The sequence below is a fragment of the Carya illinoinensis genome, chromosome 3, assembly GCF_018687715.1.
Source record: "Carya illinoinensis cultivar Pawnee chromosome 3, C.illinoinensisPawnee_v1, whole genome shotgun sequence".
Lineage (NCBI taxonomy): Eukaryota > Viridiplantae > Streptophyta > Magnoliopsida > Fagales > Juglandaceae > Carya > Carya illinoinensis.
This window is the reverse complement of record NC_056754.1, coordinates 20,316,285-20,333,178: the sequence shown is the minus strand read 5'-3', so window position 1 is coordinate 20,333,178 and position 16,894 is coordinate 20,316,285. Positions and strand designations below refer to the sequence as shown.

The 16,894-nt window shown below is 34.2% G+C and overlaps 1 protein-coding gene and 1 long non-coding RNA gene across 2 annotated transcripts; both read right to left on the bottom strand.

The window, feature by feature from the left end:
- On the bottom strand, positions 1-821 carry LOC122303710 (CLAVATA3/ESR (CLE)-related protein 41-like). The gene has a single exon (XM_043115615.1). It carries the CDS (start codon positions 620-622, stop codon positions 227-229), a length of 396 nt encoding a protein of 131 aa, XP_042971549.1. The 5' UTR covers positions 623-821; the 3' UTR covers positions 1-226.
- A 12,521-nt stretch (positions 822-13,342) lies between these two features.
- LOC122304156 lies at positions 13,343-15,297 on the bottom strand. The gene is made up of 3 exons (XR_006240932.1): positions 15,188-15,297; positions 14,470-15,084; positions 13,343-13,863 (listed from the first exon to the last, which is right to left on the bottom strand). It is a non-coding gene; the product is annotated as an uncharacterized LOC122304156 (long non-coding RNA).
- Between the last annotated feature and the right edge of the window lie 1,597 nt (positions 15,298-16,894).

Genomic DNA, 16,894 nt, shown 5'->3' with positions numbered 1-16,894 from the left:
TAAAAGGAGGAAAAAGAAAGGCAACTAAAAATTATATATGAAGACGACAACAGAAGAAACAAACCCTGTCACTGAGGACAAGTAGTATTAAATGTGAACTTCAACAGCTAGCACCCATAAAGATGAAAACAATTATAAATTGTCCGTTACATACTCTATCGATCGATCGATCCATGCATCCATCATTTCATACAGATGTGGCTGATGATGATGCTTCAGACTTTTCCTAGTTTGATATGGGGTTTGGACCACTGGGAACCTCGTGAGCTTCAGCTCCAAACTCCCTTTTAGTAGTGGAAGAACTTGGGGAGGAAGTATGCCTGTTTCTGGTCTTCTTCGGGTGCAAGTTTGTGGTAGATTTAGCTGATGCTGATGATGGATATTCCAGCAGAAGCCTGATCTTCACAGGAACCGAGGAGGAGGAGGCCGCCGTCATGGATGGATTCATTGAGTTGGATAAATTAACGAGCAGAAAGAAAATGAAGAGAATTGCAAGGAAGAGAACAAAAGGTTGAGATTTTGCTTGGATTTCAGGGATTGATGATGATGTTTTAGGCACTGCCATGCAATTATTTGGAAAAATTAACCACCCCCCAAGAGCCCACAAGGGTTCAAAATCCATGAACCAGCACCAAGACTAAGAAGGGAGACAAACTGACAAAGAAAAAATGAAGAGAGAGAGAGAGAGGGAAAGTGAAGGAAAGAGAGAGAGAGAGAGAGAGGAGAAGAAGCTTCAGCAAAAGTGAATGGAAAGGAGGTTTTGAAATTCGATGCACATTTGTCTTAGAACCAAGAATCAATTTAACATGGAATATATAAATATTGGAAGCAACGGGGAAATGGGTTGGGAAATTTACCAGAAAGACCATATATGTGTGTGTGTATCAGGGTTAGGGCTATATTCTGAAAAACAAAAATGTTTCGAGATTTCTTGGTCTTATTGACCATTCAAGTGACCAAACTGCCCTACTATAACTTTTTATTCAAAATACATGTTCTAGCTTTTAGGATTTTCAAAATTTTTTCAGTATTTTTTCTTATTCAAACTGCCATCAATGTGTACACTATATTGATCATCAATATCACAGCTATAATATTGGAGATTGCGATTAAATAATTTTTTCAAGTCCCCTACTAATTAATTTAGATTTAACAAAAACATATATAAATATATATACTTATATCATTCATGCTATGCATTATGCCGTTGTCATTGAATTTTCACTATTAATTATTGGCTCATTGCTCATGTTGTTATATATGAATTTCCAGGGTTCTACTACTTAACCCAATGAGTTTGTCCCCTCAAACTTACCATTCGTGCAGTTACACTTTTTTTTTTTTTTTCCTTTTTCTTTCAAAAATCTTTAAACATATTTAAACATTTTAAAAAATATATCATGTTAATCTTCACTAATAATCACTTCCTTAACCATTAAAATAAAACTAAAATACCCTAGCAGTAACTTTGAGATCAGGACCAAATCATGGCACCAAGTATCATTTTCCTATATCATATGATTTTGAGTTTCCCCATTTGTGTGTTGGTTAAGCATCAATGAGTTATGCTAAGCTGCCGAATCGGGACCCAAATTCATCTATTGTATTTTTTTGCTTTTTTTTTCATGCATTCTTTCAATCATCTTTAAATATTGTTTTTTTTTAATTCACAACATCATTAAAAAATACTTTCTTAATCACTAAAAAAAAAAAAAGAATCGAGACATACCGGCCTTTGGGACCATCTCTCGGTGGGTTTAGCATTTTTCAACATCAATATGCATGAGTTAATAATTAATTAGCTAGCCAAATAGTTTAAGAAACAAGCATTAATTAACAATAATCGATCGAGGACAATACTGTCATCTTGCGAAACACAAACGCCAGCTCCATAAATATAAAAATGGGGTTATATATAGTACTTGATATCTTGCAAATTATCAAATACTAATTAAAGAATCTTGAAAGGGAAAAAAGGCGATAGCACCAAATTATTTAAAGAAAAGGGGACGTGTTGGAATAAGGTTTGTGTGGCCCTTTCCTGCTTGGCCGGTTGCCCAAGAAATCTTTGATCTTTGACTTCATCAGAACCCTAACTTCGGGAAAAATAACTCATCATGATCAGGATCTTGTTCTATAATTAATTAATTAATTTCTTCCTTCAGTGCGTGATTAATTTACAGATCATAGATCATTTACACTTACGGTAAGAATATTAATTAATTATTAATCCACTAATTAATTTAGCAATATTTAGTTTCCAAGTTCTGCACAAATTCACCATAAAAGCTTTAGATTTTTTATTTAGATCAACAACGAAATAGATTTGGGAAATAATGATGATCTGGACTGACCCTTTAACATCTTTTTTTTTTTTATAATTATTCTCTTTCCAAAGAAAATTCTCAAGGATTGAACTTAAAAAAAATGGAGAAATTGTTAGAAGATAAGAGTATATAGTTTCTACTTTAATTTTCTGCCATTAGTTAAGCATCTTTGACAACTTTGGTCGAGGAAATTAAACAGAAGTACTAGTAGTACTTCTCCTCCTCGACTTTCACCAAATGCAAAATAATTCATGCTTTTGAAAGCTAGCTAGGGAGCATGCAGCATGCGCCAAAATCCATAGGCCGGCCAGGTGACTTTTAGAATTAATATTATTCCGAGCAAAAGAAACAAAGAAATTAGATAAAAATAAATTAATTAATTAATGCAATATTAGATATATATATTATAAATGTCTGTGGATATATGGTGGCCGGTAGAGGGTGTGAGCAAAGCGAGGGCATGAAGCTTCAAGGCAGATCATATATGTCAGTACTGGGTCGATCTATGGGAATTTTGGTTTTCTTTCATTCAGGCAATTACAACTAGACTTGGGAATTAAAAACAGCACACTGAAAGCAAAGCATCGTATCTCTCTCTCTCTCTCTCTCTCTCTCTCTCTCTCTCTCTCTCTCTCTCTCTCTCTATTTATTTATTTATTTATTTATATATAGCGCAGCTGAGCTGCATGCTGCTGATCTCTTTGTGAAAAGAGGCCAAAGACAAATTTCCATGTCTCCCATGATGTAGATGCATGGGTCCCCACTGCCTCGGTTTCAATTTCAAGAGATGGATGGTAGGTCGAGGCCTTTTTTGTAAATATACTCTTCATTTTTGGATTTTTTACCTTTTCTTTTTTAGTTTACTTTTTACTTTTTGTATTTTATTTTTATTTTTTTTAATTATCATGATTCTTATAATTACTTTTTCTTGGAGTCCAGAGTCCATACTCCTCGCTCCTAACACATTCAATTAATGAGTGGCTAATTATCATGCTTTTCATGCCTACCTATCTCTAGTACTACTACTATACTATTTTATGCATATATTCATGCATGCAAATCAAGAAAAGTTACCCTTTTTTTAGATTAGTTTTTAATTATGAGATTAACACTAATTATAATTAAACAGCATAAAAATTTGATTATTGACTGGATCGGCATGCAACAATTCGTCACAAACAAACAAAAAAACAAAAGTAAAAAAAAAAAAAAAACAGCTTTCCTGAAATAATCATACAACATCGAAGAGGAATAATATTATATCTTCCACATAAGAAAAAATGGAGTTCATTGCATAATTTATAATTTTTAACATAACAATATCGAGAGTGATGAATAAAAGAAGTCCATTTGTTGGATATGACTAAAGCCACTTTTTAGACAATGTGTCACCAAAATTGTTAAAATCATCAGTGATTGAACCCCTGTCGATATAAACTTTCCACCCACCTTAGAATATTAAATTCAATATTTTTGTTTGTAAGACAAACAATTAAAGGGCTCGACCAAGAACAATAATTTTGCTTTATTTAGAGAAAATAAATATTTTTAAAAGCCTCTCTCTCGTTCTCTAAAATATTTCACAGATCTGTTTTCTAACAGTAATAATTTTTTCTCTAGCTTTTACGGAATAAGATATCTTAATTAAATTATCCTAAAAAATAAAATAAAAAATCTTTCATCCTTTTACGAATTACGATTGCATGCTTTACAATATTAATTTATGGATGGAGTCACTCTTATTTCATGCGTTCATAAACAAAAAGTTGAAACAAGTAAAAAATGTACATCAAAATTACCGATGATCAAACCCATGTGTGGTAATTATTTGCAAGCTTCCACGACAATAATTGGGTGAAAAAGTCAAAGGAGTGGACATCAATAATATATGTGTATATAAAGTCGTGCCCCTCAATGACAAGACAAGCTCTATAAAATTATTGAATAATGTTTTTCTTTGGTTAGGTAAGTAAAAGGGTAAAAAAACATATATATATATATATATATATATAACAGCAGCTAGCCCAAGAGCATACTACTCGATTAATTCAGAGGCTAAAATGTCAAACAAATTGAGCTAATTTCTCAGTCCATATCTGACCGCATGCCACTTTGTAGATTAGGTACTTATCATGACGATGATGATGATGATGATGAGAAAGATAAATATTAATGGTGCCTGCAGTATGAGCATATCATGGATCGAGGTGGCCTAGAGATAACATGGCGATGACCAAGAATAATATCTAGCCGGCCAGCAAGATGCAGCATGCATATCATATGGTCGCCACAACAGAAATGCTGGTTTTAGATGAAATAAAAAAAAAAAAAAATTGTTTACAGTACTTAATTATCCGGCTCTAGTTTTTGCTGACCTCACCTTAATTTTATTTTTCTTTTATTTTATTTTATTTTTTTTAATCCATTGGGTTTAAAAAGTACATATGTATTTTCATATTTTGATGATCAGCTAGGTGGGAAAGGAATACTATCAAACAAAGCAGATTTTGGTGCAAGGATACAATAATAGGAAATATTCTAGATCTAATAGATAAGATGATATTACATCAATTTATTAGATTATTTTATATAATTGTATTACAGTAATTTATAATAATTACTAACGATCATTGAATTTTATTTTAAGGTGGCTTACTATATATATTTTCTATATATAAAAAGTGTGTATGAAACGGAAAATCTTGTTTTAACGGTTTTTCTTGTTTTTCCGTTAAAGTTAACACCGTTTGTTTTAATGGTTTGGCACATAAAATGAAGACATAAATGTTGAGAGAGATAGCATTCAATGTTGTTATATGATTTATTAATCTCAATAATTATAATACTTAATAGTTTATATAATAATAAGTAATTAAAGATTAGTTATTATATTTTTCTCTTTCTCCTTAACATATACACGTGTATTAGGTGCATAAGACGTGAATCCCTAAGTATAATATACGTATATTATACATTTCATTAACTCAGACTATTGAGTATTTCAAATTTAAAAATCTCATATAATATATAATATAAGTGTGTTTAATCAAAGTGTTTTTTTTCCCCATGGTAGTAGGACGTAGTTTCCGCTAAGTCATATTCCATACGTGGGCTTGGTATGATAGGTACGTGACAAAGGCTGTGATCCTAACTTGAGCTAATCAAGAAAGAGTAAATTCGGTCAACAATTTCAAAATATATTTTATGATTTATATATATGCTATATATAGAAAATATTATATCACAAATTTTATAAAAAGATTATGTTTTAACTTTATGTTGTCCCCGATCGACTCAACTAACAGCAAAATAAGAATTTTAATGTTGTCTCTATTGATTGTCTACAGGATGACATAAATTGATGAATTATAATACAAACATCAAACGACACATATTTTGAACTACTGTTTGTATTCGACTTTTATTAAATTTTTCGCATACATCTTTACTAAAATTATAGATGTTATAAACATGTATTGGATTATATGATATTTTGAACTAATTTTTTTTATTTTCTCCAATATGCCTTAAATTATTAAGTGACATCAATAATTTTTATAAAAAATATATTATTTTTTACAAATAATTATTTCATATAATTAGACAAACGTGCTTTACACGTTACTCTCACCTAGTATATATATCATGAATGTGTATGAACAGAAGTGCAGGCAGTGTAGAAAGTATATGGCTTGGACAAGTGGCTAGCTTATTTCACATCACCAGTCAAGAATTTGTCGTCTGGTACTGAATGCACTCAGAAAGAATATTAATTATCAAACATGTTGTAAAACTACTTTGGACCTTTGAATGGGATCGAATCACGTACGTAGATATAAATTTTGTTCAAGCTTTTTGTCCAAAGGAGGTTGTACGGACGATAAAATCAAGACCCTGAGATTGTTGATCTTTACTTTATGTTATGTCATGTGTTATTTGCATTATGACTAGGATATATATCCTGGTCGTGTGCTTGTGACAAGAGGCGACAAGGCTAATTAAGGTTATTATTATGAATTTTCAAGAGATAGCTAGGTACGTACATTTTTAATAATCCTCCATCTAAGAAGATTATACCAAAAGGCCATAATTGATGATTAATTTCCTGTTTCTGCAATAATGTAATTGATGTCCACCAAGAGTTTCGATCGATCGAGCATCTTTGCTCTCTAGAATCCATGCTAAATATATATATATATATATATATATATATCTATCTATCTTTGTCTCTCCCTACTTAGGTCCCTCCCCTACATCGATAATATAATTACCTCTCTCTCTCTCTCTCTCTCTCTCTCTCTCTCTCTCTCTCTCTCTCTCTCTCTCTCTCTCTCTCTCTCTCTCTCTCTCTCTCTCTCTCTCTCTCTCTCTCTCTCTCTCTCTCTCTCTCTCTCTCTCTCTCTCTCTCTATATATATATATATATGAACAGAAAATTAGGTATTTATGACTAACTTTTGAAGGGCATAGGCAACATATTAATTTGATCGATCTACCAGCTTGTTACTTTGTTTAGCTGTACCCAACTATAAAATCATCAGTGGCAGGAGTAGTGCTGATCATGAAAAACAGATTAGAAATGGGTCATGTCGAATTATATGTCATGAGAATATATAGCAACCCTACTTCATATATATGTATGTTGCATTCAGTTCTTAGATGCCTCCATTGGGACCCATGCTGATCAACATTATTATGAGATTTTGATAGAAGGCAACTACGATGGATGGATGGATGGGTAATAATTACATACACAATTAGGAGCAAAATGTTATAATTACCTAGCTCGAGATCAAGGTTCCTTCTAATTAATTCAGAAGAGCAGCAATATATATATATATATAGCTGATGATCATGATCAGAATCATTGTCCATGCACTCACTTATATAATTATCAATCACTTTTAGAAAGTATTTTGCTCGCTTTATTGTGTTTAATAATTTCGATCCCCCTCGTGAGTTCTAAAAGTAGAAATAAAAAGATCGAAGTTGATAGGCCGCCGTGCGTAGTGAGATCAGTAGTGTTCGTTCCCCTTGAAATACAAAATCAATTAGATCTGAATCCTGTTCCTATTTCTAAAACTGACAACCATTTTATATTCCAAAGAAAGAAAAAGAAAAAGATAAGAGTGAAAAAAATAAATAAATAAATAAAAAACGAAGAGAAAAAGACTCCAAAGAGCCATCAAATTAAAAAGCAAGCTAGCCAGCTAGCCCCCTTTGATTGATCGAGGTGTTCCATTAGATCAAGTCATCCAAAGGATAGCTAGCTAGCTACTGATGTGATATCTTAGCTAGGTTTAATTAATGTTCCATGTATCATGGTAGGCGCGCTCGATCTAGATCATCGATCAATAATTCAATATTATATAGTGCCATCAGTTTCTTAATAATAATTAGCAAGCATGATATGCTTCCATATATGCATATAACTTCAGTTTCAATAAATAAGAGCCATATATATATAATGGATTTAAGATGAAGATCAACTATGAGCTAAGTAATGCTTATGTTTGTTAAGATAATGTTTGTTTTAAAATTCCCTCTGTTTTAGTCCGAAATATGTCTGATAAAGTCATTTTAGGAATCCCTTTTATTTTTTCTTTGTATCCTTTCATTTCTGACAAGGATGGTATCACTACTGATCCTTTTAGAGAGAATTTAAATGTTAATTCTTTACTAAAAATAAAGATTTCAGACTTTTATCAGCGTTGATTTCAAATTTTGAATATATATATATATATCGCCAAATCTACACCTTTTGTTTATACAAAAAGATAAAAAGAAAAATTCCTTTTCCATGTGATCAAGAATTGATCATCAAAACTGACACGTGCATATACATATATATATATATATATATATATGGGATTTTTGTTGTTGTATTAATGGATCGGAGTACGTACATCCACTTGATCAGAATATATCCCACGTACAAACCGCTTCTAACATCTTATTACTTATATTATTTCAACTTGGGAATGAAACAAAACCCTTCAAGAAATAAAATTTTTCCACCCCCGGCCTTTAAAAAGTATCGGCTTAATTCTTATATTAATTAATTTATAGAAAGATTAAACTATATATATATATGTACTTGCTAATTTTGGCATATCATGCAATATTAATGGAGATCAGGTCTATCATCCGTTTGATTGGGTTCGATGGGCGCCCTTTCTTCCTTTTGGTAGAAGTTATCTGTAGTACTGAAAGTTGGTGATATTCACTCTAATGGTGAATATTTACAGTCAACCAAATAAATACTTGAATTCAACCAAAGCAATGATCATCAAACTAATTTAATTTGACCTAATCTGATCAGCTTCGATCACAAATCACCTTGAATCGTACTGGGATCCATTAACATAATATATAGTTCACAATCTTGCACGAAAGTTCAAACCTTGCTGATCCTCAAGCTTGGATTGATATGATGAATTAGATGTAAAAATTGACATATTACCGCCGGCCTAAGATTACAGTTTGCTAGGGCATCTGGGGACATCTCATCTGAATTAATTAATAAAGATGAAAATTATTTTGATTTGAACACCAATTATCTTTTGATCATCTAGTGAAAGATAAAAATGAAAAAGGAAAACAAGAGAGTGGCCGGGAAAGAAAACAAAATTAAAGGAATTAGGAATAAGAAGAAGAAGAAAGAAAAAGAAGAAGAAAATGATGACAATTGACACATGAACTCGCATACTTTTTACAGGATATATAATTGACATATGAACCCACATGCATCTAGGAAGAATCCATGCAAGAACGATCTCCTTTCTGTCGATTTCCTCCAACTTTTTCCTCAATGGAATCAATTATGTATCAAGATTCATTATCAACATCAAATCACTACAGTTCCATTTGCCTGACTCGTCTGATGTAGTGTTCCTTTCACCAGGCAATCATGCAGTAAAGATTGGAAAGTCGACAGGACCGGGGCCTGGTCCACATGAAGGACATTCATGCACAATAATTATAAAATCGAGTTATGTTTTCTCATTCCGCAAAAGATATATATCATGAAAAGGTACTGTTGTTGCATTGAAATTTGGTATGGTGAAGATATGATCTCCCAATTTTTCCCTCCCGCGGTTTCGATAGTGATGCTTCATCAACATGTAATCATGCATTTCCTTCTCCTGATTTTTCATGTTCTTGCGCTTTTCCATTTGATCTCTGAAGCAATCATTTTAACTTGAGTACTTCTCGATGGAAGATTAACACTAATTGCCTGCACGTATGTGCCGCCGGTCAAAGTATAGTAGACTTTCAGATATATGTTTGATCTTTTCCTTTTCTGATCATCATATAATATGATTGCATGTTTGCTTCTAATGCATATAATTATTAATGTTGTTTGGAGTTTTACTTTTGGCCGGAAAACCCATAAAAAGCTCATCATGATGGATAGAAAGCTTACAATTGTCCAACAAAAATCTCAAACTTCATTCCAATATTGCTAACTCATCATAACCCTAGCTAGTAAAAGCCAAAAAAAAAAAAAAAAAATCCCCTAGAGGCTAATTGCCCTAACATATATATATATATATGATATATATGATGGGCTGCAACCCAGCAAAAAGGCATCCTTCAGCTCCCTCTTTCCTTAAGACCTCCATGTACTGATGTAGGCGATATTCGATTCTAGAATATTCCTTCTCTATTTGACGACTATAGACCAGAGCGAGCCAACTGACATCCACCCAAAAGAAAGAGAGAACATTTTATTCCTTGATATATGTTGCAGAGGAAACATATATAGAAGAGGGTACGTACGTGGAGATCGACAGAATTCAATCTAAAGAATTCACACACACACACACACACACATATATCCTTTGCTAAGAATAATCCATAAGAGAAAGCTTCTCGAATATAACATTTTACTAGTAATTTATAAGTAGAGGCCCAGAGCTCAAGTGAAAACTGGGAAAAACTGTTTTTCGACCTTTTGAATGATCATCGATCACCGTGTGTCAGAATTTTATTTTTTATTTTTTTATTTAATGAATGAGCTTGATCATTTGAGGAACCAATTAAGTGTTCTCAATGATGTAAGATATTGTAACTAGCTAGCTATAGGGCCTTGTTAAAAGGCGATCGATATGATCGAAGTGGATAACTTGCTTTATAAAAAGTTGTGAACACCATGAATTGATTAATTTATAATAAGAAGTTTCTTAACAAAAGAGATAATCGTCTAAAGATAGATGCAAGTAAGGCACAAGGAATTAGCCACCCAAATGGTCTTTAATTTGCTTTTGTGATCTCCTCGTGCATGATTTAGTGCCATGAATTAAGGGCGATTTCGTTATTTCTCTTGTCGATCTTGTCATGATTTAGTGCGCACTGAAATAAAAGATGTCTTTGGTAACTAAGAGAAATAAGGAATTGAATAGGAAAATCAGAAGCAATATTACATACATGCAGTCTTCCTGGCAAATCACATGCATCATGCATACCATCCCATCATTAAAGAATCAAAGAAACTTATCGATCATTTATTATGCTAAAAATGTATTCGTGACCCTTGACATCTATATATGTCATGCTTACCGGCCTTATACCTACCAAAAGATTGAGTTTGAGCTTTCAGAGACCGCATCATTATTGTTGTAGCTGTTACATGGAGATCAATTTAGATAAGATTTCTGAACTAGAGACTGGAGTAACTCCAGCAATTATACTGGCTATCATCAGCGGGCCTTGATCGACGACAAGTATCCAATTTCAAAGGCTGATGCACCATCAGAGTACTTTACCAAAGACCCGAAGCAACTACACTTTAAGGGAGTGTCTATGAAACAAGTACTAAAATTCAAGTTTGAGGAACTATGACTAAGCTCCAGCATTTCCATGCCAAGAGTTGGACGTACAGCTTTATAGCTTCCATAGGGATACTTTTTACAATTGCTGAGATAGATCGACATGATAAGGGGTCATGCTGAGACTAACTTTACGCTAATTTAACAGATAGTGCAAAAAGGTGCAAATTTGCCAGATCATGAATACAAGAGAGACACCTATTTAGGGGGAAAATTAACAGTATATTTCCCCTCTATTTAGGACCCTAAAAACACACATGTTCAGCAAGAACAAACGGAACCATTTGCATTAGCTAGTTAAGTACGTCTCCATAGCTTGGCATGGAAAAGGGAGCACGTGAAATGCAACTTCGATCTGTTGTTCCACGGTCATCTCAAGAACAAAATACCACTGTTTTTAATTTCGTACCTTACCGGCCGGTACATGCTGTATCAATCACTGGTCCGATATAGAAATTGTATCTGTTTCGTACTAGTCCAAATATCGGCCGATATTACAGTCTGTATTGGTCTACGTACAGGCCAGTATTTTGGCTTTTTTTTTCTTCATTTCTTCAAACTACAAACTCATTTTTTGACCCCAAATTCAGATTATGTTATTTATAATTTTTATATATATGTATTTATGTATAATTTATTCATATATAGATTATTATTTTGGAATATAATTAATATATATTTATATATATAATTTATTCATATATCAACTATCCCAAAACGGTACCAGTATCAAAATATTTCGTTTCAGTACCTTGACTAGTACGGCATCCAGTACGGTATTCAAAACATAGCAAAAGACAAGTTAAATTCAAAAGCGCACCAAGCATATATACAGGCTGCATGAAAGATATAGAAGCCATAAACAAAGAGATTTTCTAAATATAATTGGCCATTCTTATCTTTAAAAGGAAAAAAATAAAACCAATAAACCATCTAGAAGAAAGTAAAGGCACTACAAGAGGATATGTTTTTTGATGCGCTTGACAATCGCAACTAATAGTGTCAAAACTGTGGCAAAAGGCCTTTTGCCATGGTTTCTTCATCTAGGGAAACCACTAGAAAATAAGCGTGACACTTGCGTGCTCTATTTTTCACCGCAATGGATTCTTTGCAAAAAAAAAGTCTATTCCTATCGATCTCCATGCTGAGAAAGCCTTGAAAAAGGAACTAACTCGGTTAATACACACTACAACAAATACAGCCTATTGCCGCCAATAGTTTTTGCAGCAATTGTGGAAAAAATTGCAGGTAATGACCTTTAAGCCACAGAAAATGACCGCCACAGCTTTGCCAATAATGAATTGCCAATTTAACTACCTATTTTGGCAATCTTATGAATTGACGAAAATGATGGTCTATCTTGGCAATTTATGCCGTTGGCATAAGACATTTAGTTTGTCAGTAATACGCCAAACAATCCTCCCAATCTCGAACACTAAACTCATTTCCTAGAATGCAACCTTGCCACTAATATGCTATCTCATCAATTCATAACTTGGGTATTGATGTTTTACCACAGATATAGGTTGTCCGTAATAGAAGGGTGTTGGGAACTTATGTCGCCAACGAAATGTAAATTTGGCAACTTGTATGACTCACAACTTCTTACTTGCGATGAGGTTAGGAAAGTAAGCACCGACTTCAATTGGCATTTCGTACAACTTGATTTCCTTGTAATACGTTAGTATTGGCAACTATGTGTTATGGAAAATAATTTTTAGCAGTAAATTTGGCTCATCAAGTCTGCCTTATAGCTGTTAACCTATATGGTCCAGATCATGAATTATTGGCAATTCAGCAAAGCCAAAAATATCCTTTATTGGCCATCTCATTCTTCGCTATAGCTCAATTGATTTGCAGCTTGCATTTACGTATATATTCCAAATACAACTACCTGCATTGTATTGCCAGTATTGAATGGTCCTGATGACCAATTGTTGCCAATAATCCTCATTTCCCAGAAAACCTCTCCATGTATTTGGAGTACTGGGAGATTTACCTGGCCGGCGTAGCAACAATGCATTTCAACCTACCAATATATACCTTATCTGTTTTTCCAGTACTACACTACAATTCCATATATCTGTATTTTATAAATATATATTATTGGTAAATTGTAGTACTAAGTGGATGATCCCCCCTTAGCCGCGCGCAGTACTACCTTTCCAAAATATCCATCAGATAAATCAAGATTTCAGTTTTACATATTACATTCCCATGGCAAAGAACAGAAAACAATTTGCCCTGAAATTACTAATCATGTATTTAATATATCACTTAGTTCTCCATTGGACATACAATATCCATCCAAATGCACCCTGGTCATCCGTGTGAACATATCCAAGAAACATAAACCCATTTTGTAAAACTATGATCATATCAACACATAGATCAACACCAGTCTCATAAATTTAATGATGATGCCAAAATTGGCATCCTGTTCCATCTGACATGCCCAACCAACAGAAATGTTATATGAGTCCCATATCTATGTCCCAAAACATAACTATTACATATCAATAATATATATTTATCAAGCTTCTAATCTCTTTCCTGGTCAAATGGATCTGTGGGGATCTTCACTCAAAAAAGCAACACCTCCATTTGTCCACATAGATGGCAAGGCTGGGCCCTCATTGTGTCTTGGTTTGACTGCCTGTTCATGTTAGCATCAAACTTTTCTCCCGCTGCCAGGCTTCAGACTCCCTGCACATATGCATTTTGCATAGCCTCATCATAATCCGAAACATGTGAGTTGGGTTACTTCCATCCTAGGTGAGCTGAGAAATTATGTGCAGAATGACAATATTGTGGGATTACTGGTTACCCTATAACATCATGCAACAATCTGCACTCAACAACCACCACTTGGTAGTATTTTTATCCATCGCATGCAGACAAATTCTGTTAATCTAAAGAACTATATCAAGAGTGGAGGGAATACAAAACCCAAACAATTTAACTATTTTACTTGTAGCATTAGGGAAATCCTACACAATGAGGCATCAGATAAATTCCTAAGTAGCAAGGCTGATAAACCACAGAGAAGCAAAATAAATTTCCATCAGTTTTTAATCCAATCTAGGTAATCATTAATCATTTGTACTCTCAGCCACCAATTGCATGTATTTTTAACCAATCAGCCCAACTATTTAGTTGATCTAAACCATTGACAGTTCGAGTGGATATCCAAATTCACTCAAACTGTCAATGCTTATAGGGTTAACTTTGGGGGGGGGGGGGAATCTCTCTGAATATGTGTCTGAAATAATGAATATTAACATCATGAAGCATTGGGAGTAAATTGCATACCTTAGTCAAGCTTTTTTGTGTGAAATGCATGGCAGCAACCGTTGGCACATTGTCAACCTATATACTATGCTGACTGTTAAACTAGACACAATGTAGAGACTGCCACCACATCCATATATGTGCATCATCAAAAGAAAGGACCAAAAGACATTAGTACTTCACGAATATAAGCAACTTGTTACTTCAACTACGACTTTCCAAAAAGATCAGTCAGCTGGGCAACAAAAAAGCCACACATTAACCGGATGCCTAGGCATCCATGTTAGTCTCCTGATGAGACTCTCTTTGATTGCATTCCAGGTCAGCTACACGATTGTTCATCGTACTCTGGTAGTCTTTAAACTGATTCTTGAAACTATGCAACTCATCTCTTAGCACCTCTAACTGGCTCTTGTACATATGTGCTTCATTCTTGTTCCTTTCATTCTCTTCAACAATCCTAACATAGTCCCTATTCTTGCGCAATGCTATTGAAGCCTCAGGTATAACCGAGTGTCCAAGTCCTGTTGCATATCCTGCTTTATATCCTAAAACCTCCTTGAAAGCTGCATTGCACTTCTCATTGTTGTTTTCAGTATTCACCTCAGTCTCATCCAATCGCTCAAGCATTAGTTTCTACATCCATGTGCCCAAGGGTAACACCATTAATGCCAGGCAACACTTACTTTAAGCCTAACCTTTAAAAAATTGACTCAACAGCAACTAGATAAACACTTACGTAGTTCTGTTCTGCTTGGCCAGTTATAAAGCATCCCTTCTTTCTTGACCAATGAACTTCTCTGTAAAACTGTATCAAGTTTGGGTCTTCTTCATTCTGCAACCATCAACACATTAGTTAGTTAGTTAGTGTGGATAAAATCGATTATGTCTTGTTACTTGAATCAGAAATTCAAGTAGACGTACCATTTCCTCCAATATTCGTACGAATGGCTTTCTCCCTCCTGTATGGTTGACATTTTGTTTCTGCCTATTTTTCTGGTTTCTCTTTGACATTTTCTGTGGGGCATTGACAGTCAAGAGATAATGATCTATTGCATTAAACTATTATTCAGTTTCTTTAGTAGCCTGAAAATTTCTGATATAGTTTTCCCTCTTATAAATAATAGTTTAAAGTATTTCAATTAAATATGGGCTTTAACCTCCAACTTATAGGCACGGATGGGGGTAATTGGAAACACCCTAGAGTGTCTATCTTAACCATGCACACTAATGTCAACTACAATATTTTAATTATGTTATTGAATATTGTAGTTGTACATGATGGTCTTCATGCCAAAATGCTGAAAATTGACAACACTTTTCTCTGTTAAGCACAAAATACTGGTTTAAATGGCCTATATGGATAACCCATGCAACACCACTTGTCATAAACAATCAACATAACCCAATACACATACCAGCAAAATGTGAGAGCAAAACCCTTCTGTCCGAAAACTGAGTACATGTAATCTGATTGGGAGTACAGCACACTTGCCTCATACATTCTAGGTTGATATAAGAGGTTATGCAAGTTGTAACACATTAGCTGGTGTAGATTGTGTAAACTTGTCTAAGATTATCTCTCTAGATTTACTAACATCCCCTATTGACACATCGCTTGAACATGCCTTAGTGTTTACAAATTACAACCATTTCCATGAATTTAACCCAACCACCCCTTGCAAGCATGCACCAAAATTAAAGAGACGGCTTTATCACTTTTTAAGTATTTCTAAACTAACTACCACCCAAGAACCAAGTCATTTGCATTTTGTGCCACTCCAGAAATTGCAAAATATACAAGGCAGTTTTCCATTTTTTAGTTAATCACATTGAAGGAGTTGTAACTAGTATAGAGATGATTCATATACCTCGAATTCTTCAGTTGACCACATCCTACATAGATGTTCCCATACGGGCTTCTCTACCCACGATGTCCCGCCAGAAAGGGCTGCTTCTTTCGACCCATACCTTATGTACTGCTTTCGCAATAAATAGTGAAATCCATTATATTTCCTTGCCACTGCATTTGTCACACACTCACGATGCGAACTTTGTGTCCAGTCCAGTTTAAAATCAGCCTACGATAACGTCAAGAAGTCAGTCCATTTCAAGTTCAACTATTTGTCTTGTTACAAAAAATACAGAAGTAGGATGTATATTCATATTTACATAACAATATGCTTGGTAGATGCAAACCCTACACTCTTGCTTGCTCTTACCTTAACACGGTCGATGAGCTCTTCTTTCTCCTCTTTGGGCACAGCTTTCCAGCTTGCATGCATCATGTTAGCATGAAGTCTCACGATCGTGGTCACCCGTCCAGAAAATAGGTTGTAATTTTCGCACGATGGTCCTCTTTGTCCATCCTTAATATTCAGGGGTATCTGACCAAATTTTCTGACTCTGTCAAACAATGTGTCTTTTGCTGGTCCTCGACCACGTT

Bases quoted from the DNA above. Each gene is read 5' to 3' on its own strand.
- LOC122303710 (XM_043115615.1), bottom strand. From the start codon at position 622: ATGGATTTTGAACCCTTGTGGGCTCTTGGGGGGTGGTTAATTTTTCCA.